This window comes from Anopheles bellator, chromosome 2 (genome assembly GCF_943735745.2).
Source record: "Anopheles bellator chromosome 2, idAnoBellAS_SP24_06.2, whole genome shotgun sequence".
NCBI lineage: Eukaryota > Metazoa > Arthropoda > Insecta > Diptera > Culicidae > Anopheles > Anopheles bellator.
This window is the reverse complement of record NC_071286.1, coordinates 76,709,464-76,720,781: the sequence shown is the minus strand read 5'-3', so window position 1 is coordinate 76,720,781 and position 11,318 is coordinate 76,709,464. Positions and strand designations below refer to the sequence as shown.

Genomic DNA, 11,318 nt, shown 5'->3' with positions numbered 1-11,318 from the left:
TGCCGATGACTGGGTCGGTAGGTTAATGTGAAAGAGTTTTTCTTAGGCCACTCGCTCGCTCGCTGGCGACTGTTTAATGTAAAGCACTTGCATTTTCCCATCAACCTCAGGTGGTCAACTAAATTTTTGAGTTTACTAAAACATGCTTACGGGCATGCTCCACTGAAAATAAGCCATCTCTTTTGCGATCCCATTTTTCGTACGCTGAGTTTCGCCCTGGGTTCGGCCAGCATGCGGATAAATTGCCCAATCTGTGGTAAACGCGGTAAAACCGTACGCAGCATAGCACGGAAAGTGTACTCAATTGCAAGCACGTTAAGCCTGGCTGGTTTAAGGGAACGTCGAAAACCTCCCGATGGCAGCCGATCGCCGCGGAGTGTGTGGTCGAATGTGGGTCACGCCGGAGCGAAGGCGACCCAACAAGCTTCCGAGTGCGTGCGTCTCCGGTACGCAGACCACGCCACAGACACTCGCGCAAAAAAGGCTCCCATCGCGAACAACCCGGACCCCGGAGGTTGTTGAACGCGGCGACCCACGAGACGGAACCCACGCTCGGGAGAGGTGGAATTTGGGCAACATTTTTAATGCTTTCGGACTTCGCCCGCAAGATTAACGACTAAACGCCGGCCGCGGGCCGATCGATCAAGCGGAACGTGGCCACACGGGCCATCGATCATCCTGGAGCGGACAGCTGGAAGCATCTTTCGGGGGCACTATCAGCCAGGAATGCGCTTTTAAGTACGATGCGCGAAAAAAAAAAACAACCCAAATGGGCACTCATTTCGCAGCGGATGTGCGGCCATAAATTAGTTTCACTTCTTCGCTGGCTGGGTGGACGTCAAATTTAGGACCTATCCTAGCACGACGGTATTAAAAAACCATCCATAATGAGGTGGAGGCACGTGACCATGGAATTTGAGGGGGGGTGCCAATCTGGGCTCGGTTTTTGAACAATGATGGATTGAGTTTTCTGGCTGCCGTCAGAACGCTGCCGACATGTGCTCGGGAAGCGTATTCTTGGCGTATTGCGTTTATCGCAAATTAATGACCCTGTTCTTTTTCGGCAACTTTTCTGACAATTTCATTAATGGTCGCGCGAAGGTTATGATTAAAGTGCGCTTAAAGTATGGTTTAATTAAAATTACGAAAACAGATCGGGAAAACTCGTTGCGCTTGAAGATGGAACTGTTTCAACGTTGTCACTCTTGACCGTCGTTTGTTGTTGCAACTTATCTTAGACTCTTCGTCACATCCGGACTGAAATCTTCAGCCTCTGGAAGCCCTGCGTGAAGCTCTCGAGAGGTTTCCCTCTTCGCTTGATGATCGCTGAAGGCAGGCAGTAAACAGTAGCCGAAGCCAAACATTTGACCTTCCTCTTGAGACGATCGCCTCACCTTCCACTCCCAGAGATCGCTTCCGCGGCGAAGCTCGGAAGATCCGATGACTCAATGGGCCGGGGAGGGGAGGGAAACGAAAGATCTCTTTCTCCGGAGAGCCCCCCGGAGCGAAGGAAAGTCGCGTCAGGTGAGCTCGGCACGATCAGCGGAGCGATCGCTTCGCGGAGTTTGTCTTCAGTGATCAGCCGGAACGGACGTGTTGCGATCGAGCACTCTTTACGGTCCTCTCGGTCGGAATAATCAGCTAGCTCGCGTGTGTGCCAATAGTTAATTGATTTCCCAATGTTTAGTGACACATTTTAATTGTGGCGTGTCCAGACCAGACCACGGTTGATGAAAAGCAATTAATTTCCGGGCTGCTCCGGGGACCAATTTAGGCAGAGTGATTGTGGTCCGTGACCGTGAAAAAAAAGGGTGACGGATTAAAGGGCTTCGAAATCGAAACTTCGAATCTTCCGCTCGGGCTCGGGCTCGACGGAACGGCGGACACGTCGTCGATGTGTGATTAATTTAGCATACTTTTCTGTGGTGGTTTCGGGACGCACGGAACACACAGCACGGTGTAATTGGAGAAAGTTTGTTAGCCAGAGTTTTTGTAGTCGGCGTGTGGGGCCAGCCAGCCCGCCCGAACCGTGTGGTGACCGGGTGACTTAGTGTGGTCCGGTGTCGGGTGTCTGCATGAAAGTGACAATTTGACGTAGCGAAACGGGCAACGGCGGGATCCCGACGGACGGGGATTTCTATCGCGCAGGATAATTGCCAGTTTCTGACCGGGTCGACGGATGGATGGACGGGTTGGGTAGGACTGGGAAGAAAGTTGTACTAATTGTCGGCAACATGCGAATTTCATGAGCCCGTGGCAGCGGATCGAAACTGAATTCCGTATGCAAATGATGTGGGTCAAATATATAGAAACTCAACGACATTTCAATGTGCATTTTAAGCACATTTCAATGCAAACAACTGAACGCTATATCGATGATTCAAAGTACAAAATGTTGGGCTGCACAGTTATGAGGCCCACATCGCAACATAAACATTCCGAAGTGGCGAGACGGCCAAAAATATAAACGTTGTTCAACGATAAAATAAACACCCCAGCGGAACATCCGGAATACCGGCAACCGGGAACGTCGAGAATGAAATCAGTCCTAGGGCATCGGTCGATCAGCAAAGAGCAATAAGTTTATGCATAATAATTTTCATATTTCAAAATGTCAATCAAAATTTAAAAAATAATTCTCTACAATATAATTGTCAAATCTCAATCAACGGAGCTGTCGATCGACCAATAATCGAATGGCCCCCCTCGTCGTAACATTATCGATCACTGTTCCAGGATAATGTGAAACTTTCAACACGACGAATGCATGTAATATTTTCCTGTCCTGTCAAAAGTCGGTGCGGGAATCAAAGTTGGGCACATTAATTAAAGCGCTTGCAAGCCGGGGGCCCGGCCGAGTTACAATACAACATTCTCGAAATTGTTTCCATCGCCATTTCAGCCACCAACCAGCGACCATGGAGGAGGACAGCCCACGTGGCGCTGGGCCGGCGGTTGGGCTAACGTGTTGTTGTGTCGCAAAAATTTACGACGTGAAAATGGCGCCCGTCGCCACCACCGCACCGGCCACATTCCGTGCTACGAACAACAAATTTGCATGACGAACGGGCGGGCGCGCGCCTGGCGAGTGATAAGAACGAGAGAGTCATTTGGCCGACTACGGCGTGCAAGTGCTATAATTTGTGCATTAATTTTACGGCACGGTGCCTGTGCTGGTCCAGGGGAGTCCTTTCGCCTGTGCACCGCTCCGCGCGAAGGAGCGCTTCTCGGGACACAAAGTAACCGGCGTTCCCGGGCAGGTTTTAGTTTTTCGGACCCGGCGAACCGGCCGAAGTGTGTTTGCGTGACTACGTTTGCGTAGTGTGGTCACGTGTGGCCCGGTGTGCCAGTGTGAGTAAACTAAATGGGTGCGAAATTTATGGACGGAGGTCCTTCAACCAATTCGTTGAATGCAGTGGACGCAAAAAAGGGTGAACTCCCAAAGGCCATAAAAGCCGTTACGAAACGCTTCGGACTGCATAGCCCGGACCGGAATCAATAGCTCCTCGTGGGGTAGTGGAACGAAGGAAAAAAACATGACCGCCCAGCCGGGACCAGTAGTGGTGAACTTGAATCGCTCGTAGCGGAAAGAACCGAACACTGAACCCAAAAAAAAGGCCACCCCAACCCAACGGGGTGCTAGTGCCCACCATAAAACTTTTAACGATTCGCCCAGCACCGACCCGTGCAGCGCTCGGATCGGTTCGGAGCCATAACTTCTAATTATGTGAGATCCGAAAGTTAGCGGAAAGCCAACGGAAAGAATACGTTCGAACACGGTATGCCGGGTGCTTCGCGGATTATTGAAAACAATCCCCGGAACCCAGGTCCCGGAAGCTGAAAGGCAAACAACGGGAGGTCCCATAAAATGGCCCACCCCAGTGGCAGTGAGATAGGCGGTGGAAGGCGCAAGAAAAGGACGCAAGAAGCGATCGGTGAACGTAGTGATGGTGGTCCGGGCGGCAGGACGAACGCCGTGACCTGGATAGTGTTCCTGGTTGTAGGTTTTTGGGCTCTTCCGGCCCACGGTGCTCCGTCACTGGCCGCCAAGTCGTGGCCCTCGATGAAGACGTACGATATCTGGGGTGAACCCGCCGAGAACTCGCCGGCACCGTCAGGGGCAAGGTCGACCACCGATTCCTTTGACCCACATGCATCCAGCAACGGAACCGGTTCCCGGGGGCAGCATCGTAGCCGGTACAGCTACGACGAAGCGGCTTCCTTTTACGGTGACGCAAGCCACAACACGCTCAGTGGCGACGGTGGCCGGCAACGGTCCGCGAAAGGTAAATTAAAGCTCGCCGCGGTGAAAGTCTGGGCTAATCGTCTGGGTGTAAGTGAGCAAGGAAATGAGAGTTTCAGCGCAGTGCGGGGACACATTCTTACGCGGCCCCAAACCGGTGTGTCTGGCGAGAAAGTGAGCTGAGCGGCACATGAGTCACAGAGTGCCCGGAACCGGATCCGACCGGAGAGAATCGACTCGATTGCCGGTGTGTGTTCAGATCGCAATCGCTCATTAATCATTTATCGGCGCACTTCTGCAGAGAGAACTCTGGACTCTGTGGTGGATCATGCCGGAAGGAAGTCCATTAGTGAGGTCTCTAATCCAACTCGGAATTTAGCACCTTTATTTATAGATCAACTAAGCTCGCCCGAAATCCTTCACAGTTGAATGAATCAATCAGAATTATAACCGGATCGGCCCCCCCAACAGTCAACAAGTTTGCCATCATGCCTGGGCGGTACCTAATCGCCTGTCGGAAGCGAGCTGACTCCTTGCTTGCGCCCTCACATACACTCTGTGTCGTCGGCAGCTTTACCAAGCTTTTAATAAAACATGGAACTAACTTACAACTTCCGGGCCAACAGTTACCCAAGACGCAACAACAAGACCGGGAACGTTCCACGTCTTGTTTGCCATGGCACGCCCAGCACGGGGCCGTCAGGGTGCATCCCGGGCTTACATCCGGCCCGTTGGTGGTGATGCAGTTTGCTAAACAGATCTGACACCAAATTAACAAACGACTGACTTGGCAAACCGGGAACTTGGCGCGTGCCGGGGAACGGTCCCGACACACCGCCTGACGCGGGAAGACATCGATAGTAACAACGGCAATAAGTTCGCCGTTTGTAGGGCTTCCGCTGCCTGACAGGCGCAAGTTGCAGCCGGAGTCACTCAGCTGTGACGCTCGGTTCAGAATTCCAAATGGAGCGGATGGACGGTGCGGGGCCAAGTACGCCAGGGGTTCAGGGCCAAAAGTTGGCCATCTCGGGCGACGGATGCCCGGATGCCCGGAAGGATGCCCAGGACTGCAGCGTAAAGTGCAGCGTAAGACGGTCGACGGTCCGTTTAGCCTCGGATCGGGCAGCATGTTTATGTACCGAGGCACCGAGGCCCCGGTCGAAGGCACAAAGAAGAAGACGGCGTCGGCTAATTGGATGCTGAATAATCTATGTCCTCGGGCCAGCGTGTTTGGGTGCGGCCTCTGCGGTAGAGAACCCGGGGCCTTTTGCGGTAGAAGTTCTTCCACTCGGCCCAGGGTGACCAGGGACGCGGACGCGCGCAGAATAACCGAACCGAACTTTGGCCGACTGCAATTAACTTGCCCGGTTGAGTGGAGACCCCTCTTAACGCTCGATTACGACCGGGAATCGATTGCCGGTCCCGTGGAACACGGAAAGCTCGTCGAGCGTGGCCTGCTGGGTTGTTCGATAAGTTTTGTTATTTTGCTACTTTGTTTTCGTTATTCAGTCCAATCTGTCACTTCATTCTTTCTTTACGATCCATTTAGTATCGACGTGTCACAGTATTTTTCTACAACGGAAAATATCAGTGCAGTGATTGAATTTTTGTTTATTGGAAGGTTTAAAAGCCAAGGAAATTTATGAACGAACCTTGAAAGTGTATGTAGAAATTATCAAACTTGCCTTATTTTAAATTCGTGATCGGGTGTAGTGGTTAACGTCCGGTCCGGTAGCCTTGAGCGTCACCACAAAAAGTGCTCTTAACTATTCTTCGAAGGCGCAGATAAAATTGTTCAATGAATACTTGACGATTGCTCGAGCATGCTGCTCGACTGCTCGAATTCGTATTCGCGGACTGTCGCTGTAACAGTAAAATATATCGCTACGACGAAGTCGCTTGAAGTCAGACGTGATCGTAAAAGCTTTGAAGCCTTGAAGACGTCAATGACGTCCAAAATCAGCAACAGCACTTCAAATCGCAGCAAAAGTACAGGATACAGGATTGGAAAATCGTCGAAACACTGAAAGAGATTTAGTATAAGGCTTAGCCTCATTGAGGTGTTAGCATCAGTTTTTGGGATGCGAATGGAATTTTTCATGTAGATTATTTACAAACTGCGAAAACAATAAATTTCGATTATTATTGTTGCCTTTTAGACGAGCCAAAGGAGAAAATTCGTGAAAAATGAACCGGTTTGAAGAAGGAAAATCGAATGGAATGCGTCGAATCGCAAAACTTATGGAACAGCCTGGTGCCGATGAGGCTTCTGGCGGAACCCCTCTCCGGTTGGGCCAATTTACGATTTAAAGCCCACCGGCTTAGTGTGCCGGCGCTGGGATACCGCTACATCCATCAAACCGGTTGGATTTACAGAGCGCTTCCGGTCCGAGGCGAGGCGTCGAGGATTGGATCCACGCGACCGTCACTGACTCTGAGCGTGTAACGGGATTGGCCCCAAACGCCATTTGCGGTTTGTCCCCCGGAAGAGGCTTATCTGTCGAGCCCCGCGTAATGCCGCGGCCAGTTTATGAATAGTTTAGCAGCCACTTCTTACTCTCTCCCGCTCTCTCTCTCTCTCTCTCTTTCTCTCTCTCTCTTTCACAGTGTTGAACTTCCTGCCGGTGCCGGTGAATGATGAGTGTCTGGCGGACGATGGACGGCGCACGGGGATGTGCATGAACGTCTACGAGTGCCGGATACAGGGGGGGAAGGCACGTGGCGAGTGTGCCCTTGGCTTCGGGGTATGCTGCGTGTGTAAGTGTCCTCGGGCGTGAAGATTGCGTCCACTGTTTGATTGATTCGCTGGTTCCGCAGTTGTCGCCACCTGCAACGAGGAGATCGGCAACAATCTCACGTACTTCGTGTCCCCGCGCTTCCCGGGCATCGTGCCGAAGGACGTCGGGAGCTGCAAGCTCAAGATCAAGCTGATGAACCCGGACGTGTCGCAGCTGAAGTTTGAGTTCATCCACTTCGCACTGGTAAGCGGCTCTCGGTGGTCCCACGGCCATGTCTTCTTCAATGTTCTCCACCCCAAAACAGGGACAACCGAATCGGCGGACCGGAGTGTGCGAGGGCGACATCTTCCGGCTGATCGGCGGCGTGATACCGTTCGATCTGTGCGGTCACAACTCGGGCCAACACCTGTACTACGACCTGAGCCCCAAGAGCCGGGCCGACGAGTCGATCGAGCTGGAGATGAACTTTGCGACTCGCTCGTTCGCCCAGCGCCTGTGGGAGATCCGCGTGTCGCAGATTCCGTTCAGCCAGCGGTCACCGAGCGGGTGCATGCAGTACTTCATCGGCACCGAGGGCCTCATCCAGACGTTCAACTTTGCCGAGAACGGCCGGTACCTGGCGAACCACAACTACCGGGCGTGCATCCGGCAGGAGAAGAACATGTGCTCGGTGGCGTACGAACCGTGCGACGAGCAGTCGTTCCGTATCGGCGGCTCCAGGGACCAGGCGGGCCCGGGTGGCGGTGGTGCTGGTCCACTCGGTGGGGCAGCTGGCGGTGGATCACCTGCTTCCGGCACGGGTCCTTTCTCAGACCCGTCGCTGGCTAGCGATCCTCTGGCACCGGCCGCCGATATTCCGGCTGACGTGGGCGCTCCAGTGCTGGAGTCTCCCATAGGCGGCCTGCCCGACGGTGGTCCACTGGCCCCGGATCAGGACGTGGCCGCCGATGAACCAACGCCCGTTGAGACCGCCGGCGATGATCCGGACGCAGCGGCCGACGAAGGTTCCGGTGGCGGAGGCGGCTTCTTCGATGGGTTCTTCCCATCGTTCTTCGGTCGGAGCATCTTCGATGATGACACGGGCCGCAGTGGACGGTCACTGAGTCCTGGGACCGGCCAGGACCTGGGACGACAGTTTGGTACCGTGAACTGCGCGGACCGGATCACGCTGCCGTGCATCGTGGAGGACTTCATCGGCGTCGGGATGGGTGAGCTGCCCAGCTGTCGGCCTGTACACTGCGGGAATTCACTCTGTCCGCCCGGAGTGTCCCCGTGCCGGGTCGAGACCTCGGTTACCCCGTTCAGCCTGGGAATCCACTTCGGCGAGGGCCTGGATCGGGGCAGCCCGGAGGACAACCTGGGGGCCTGCATCCGTTACAGTCAGATTCCGTGCGCGGGATAATAAGGAGCGGCCCCATTCAGGGTCAGGTCGCTGGAGCAGTATTTATTTGCCATCGGTCGGGCAGCGGGCAGTGAGTCGGCGGACTGCGGGAAATCAATCGCGCAACGTCACGACACGTGGCGCTGTTCAATAAAATGTGAAATGTCGTAAAACAATGATTCAATGTTGCGTAAAAATGGCCGCCCGTCTCAACCCGGTTATGGGCGCCATTTTATGGCCGTTCGTCGACGTTGTTGCGTTTAATGTGTACCGCACGGAATGTGCACGGAACGGAACGGTGTCCTTCGGCTGGCTTCGGTGGGTTGACGGTTCTCGTGCGGGGAACGAACCCGACCGGAGGGCACTGTACCGAGTTGGGACGGGGAGACGGCAATAAAACATAATTTCTATCACCGACCAACCGACAAGGACCGGCAACGGTTCCGCCTAGCACCAGAATGATAACCTTATCATCATCGGGCGCGGTCGTTCCGTGGTTATGGCGCCCGCGACGTTCGATATTTCCTTTCAATCTGCCAGCCGCGCGAAAAATGAGGACGAAACAATTGATCGTCACGAAATGGAGTACCGAAAGGGCTCCCTCGGGAGCGGCTTGCCAAACCACCAGAGGCGGAACCGAAACTCGAAAGCACTTCAGCAAACCCACGGAATGGATTATTATTCTATGGAATTCCACTCTCCGGATGAATGGCCCGGTGAGATGCTAGATCATTTTTGGACATTCCGATTAATTTAGAGTCGCGGCGACTTTCCCGCGGCAATGTATCAAAAACAATGTTACCTCGCGATAAGCACGTCCCGGAGCGAGGCGACAGAAATAGATCGTTACTTTTGCAAATGATTCTTACCCCGTTTCCGGGGGTTTCAGATGTCCTTCGCTTCGTAAGAAACGGGTCCAAGAATGGGACGGCCCGGTACTTCGGTCCCAAAATATCGTCCCTGGCGTCTCAAGGGACTCTCATCGTCTCATCGAATGGGTTCGGTGGCTGCTTCCGGGAACCGTACTGCCATTTTTTTCTTCCTGCCACAGTCACAGTGTTTCCATAAAAAGGGACATAATCACAGGACGGCGTAATTGGAAAGCTCACTTCTTGGGCCCGGCCCGTCGTATCGTTCGTTCTGATTTAATTCGGGACCCCGGACGAGGACGAGTCCACAGAGAAGTCCTTGGTCCCGTGTCCGGCGCACGTGAGGAGCCCGAGCAGCCCGCACTACAACTTTGGCACCGAAATGGTTGCGAGTTTAATGCTTTCTTTATTAACTTTGCCCGCACGATACAGTGTTCCGGTCCATGATCGACGGTGGTGGACTCGGGCAGGCAGGAGTGAAAAGTGTGCCGGCAAAGCGGGCTGGCCGGGGTTCGTACTTTCGGTACGAGTCCGGTTCGTCGTGTTTCTTTGCGAAATGAAATTTTAATCTCATACTTTATGACCGCCAGCTGTGGACGATCGAGTGCGCCCCAGGACTCTCGGCAAACGGACTGGTGTGTTTGGATCGGACGATTGTAGTTGGCCGATTGGCCGTCGAAGGAGCATTCTCTCTCCCGCAGAAAGAGAGAAAGAACCACAGAGAACCATTTTCATTTATCTTTGCTTAAACAGATGGATGCATGCCGGACGCTTGCGGGGCGATAGGATGGTCTGGCCGACTTCGGGAGGAATTGAATTCGCCGTCTTTTGGGCGGTCCGGTTTTGCATCTTTCTTTATCACATTATCATTGCGGTACATTAGCCCAGTGGAAAGCACCGTGGAGAAGGCGAGCGATAAATCGTCCAAGCAAGGAATCCGTAACCTACGCCACCGGTCGGCCTCGGGAACCGTCCCGAAGGCTGTGATACTCTCATAATTTGAATAAATTACTCTCCGTATCGCTTCGCTTTCTGTAGTAATTGTTTGTTTTTATTTTACCTTTCGAGCGGATGGACTTTTTAACTGCTTTGTAGACACGTAGAGTAAGAAAGAATTCTGGAACAGTCGGGTGACGGTTTCTTGTGTTGAAACGATTGCGAACTTTTTTGAGCGGTCTCCCTTTCTGTAGGAGGCAACACATAATTAGTCGAGAAAAAGGTTTTCGGAAAGCAATTCCGAGTCACTTGCGTCGGGAAATACAATGCAATCCGTTTTTTTTTCCATATTTTTAACTCAATTTTTGGTTATCTGGTTCGTGTTTTACATAAATATCTTTGCTGAGCTGTGTTGTGTACAAGTTTTCTGAAGTGTTTTCTAAGCGTTTTGTAAACATTTTGCTGTCCTCAATAGCTCTCTCGCTGGTAGTATCTATCGCTAGCGTTGAAACAAGAGACGAACGTTCTGGCGTGGCTTCTGGCGTGGCAAATATAGTTTGGAGTACTTAGTCCACTTTACGGCATTTAATGTTGCTTTGCTTAATGCTTCGGCGTATTGAGACCTCCGATTTCCGTTTTCCAGATTTACTGCATCCTCTGCTTAACGGCGTTCGCTTACTTACATTCGGTTGCATCCGTTTGCGTCACCATGTCTGCCGTCTCAGCGTTGCTTTAATTCTACTTGTATCACATTTAATGCTTATGATTCATTGTTTTCTTCAAGTGTTTGTTTTTATGTTCACGCAAACAATCGTCAAGGAAGGAGTTTGACTAGAAATCAGTGCAAGAGCTGAAAGTTCGCCATCGGATGGTGAGAAAAAAAGAAAGGCAATGAGAAATCGGTTCCAAGTCGGTTCCACACAAACCAAACATGGGCGTGAAGCTTAGTTTTAGTACAAGGTCTATGTAGAAGTTTACAGCTTTCATCACGAGTCAGAGCTCTAACATTAATTCGTTTTTCGGAGAAACCTTTTTGGCGTGCGTAAGAATTTAATTTATTTTACATCATCTTACGGCTTGCAGCTATCAGCCGCAGCCACAGCGGGACTCAGAGAGCGACTGTAAAGAGCGAGTGTAAAACTGTACACTAT

At 52.3% G+C, this 11,318-nt stretch overlaps 1 protein-coding gene across 1 annotated transcript; it reads left to right on the top strand.

Annotated features, from left to right (window-relative positions):
* Nucleotides 1-3,868: 3,868 nt before the first annotated feature.
* Nucleotides 3,869-8,383, top strand: LOC131208081 (uncharacterized). Its single transcript, XM_058200728.1, has 4 exons — nucleotides 3,869-4,286; nucleotides 6,851-7,000; nucleotides 7,061-7,224; nucleotides 7,286-8,383. The coding sequence occupies exons 1-4, from the start codon at nucleotides 3,869-3,871 to the stop codon at nucleotides 8,381-8,383; spliced, it is 1,830 nt and encodes a 609-aa protein (XP_058056711.1).
* The last annotated feature ends 2,935 nt before the right edge of the window (nucleotides 8,384-11,318 follow it).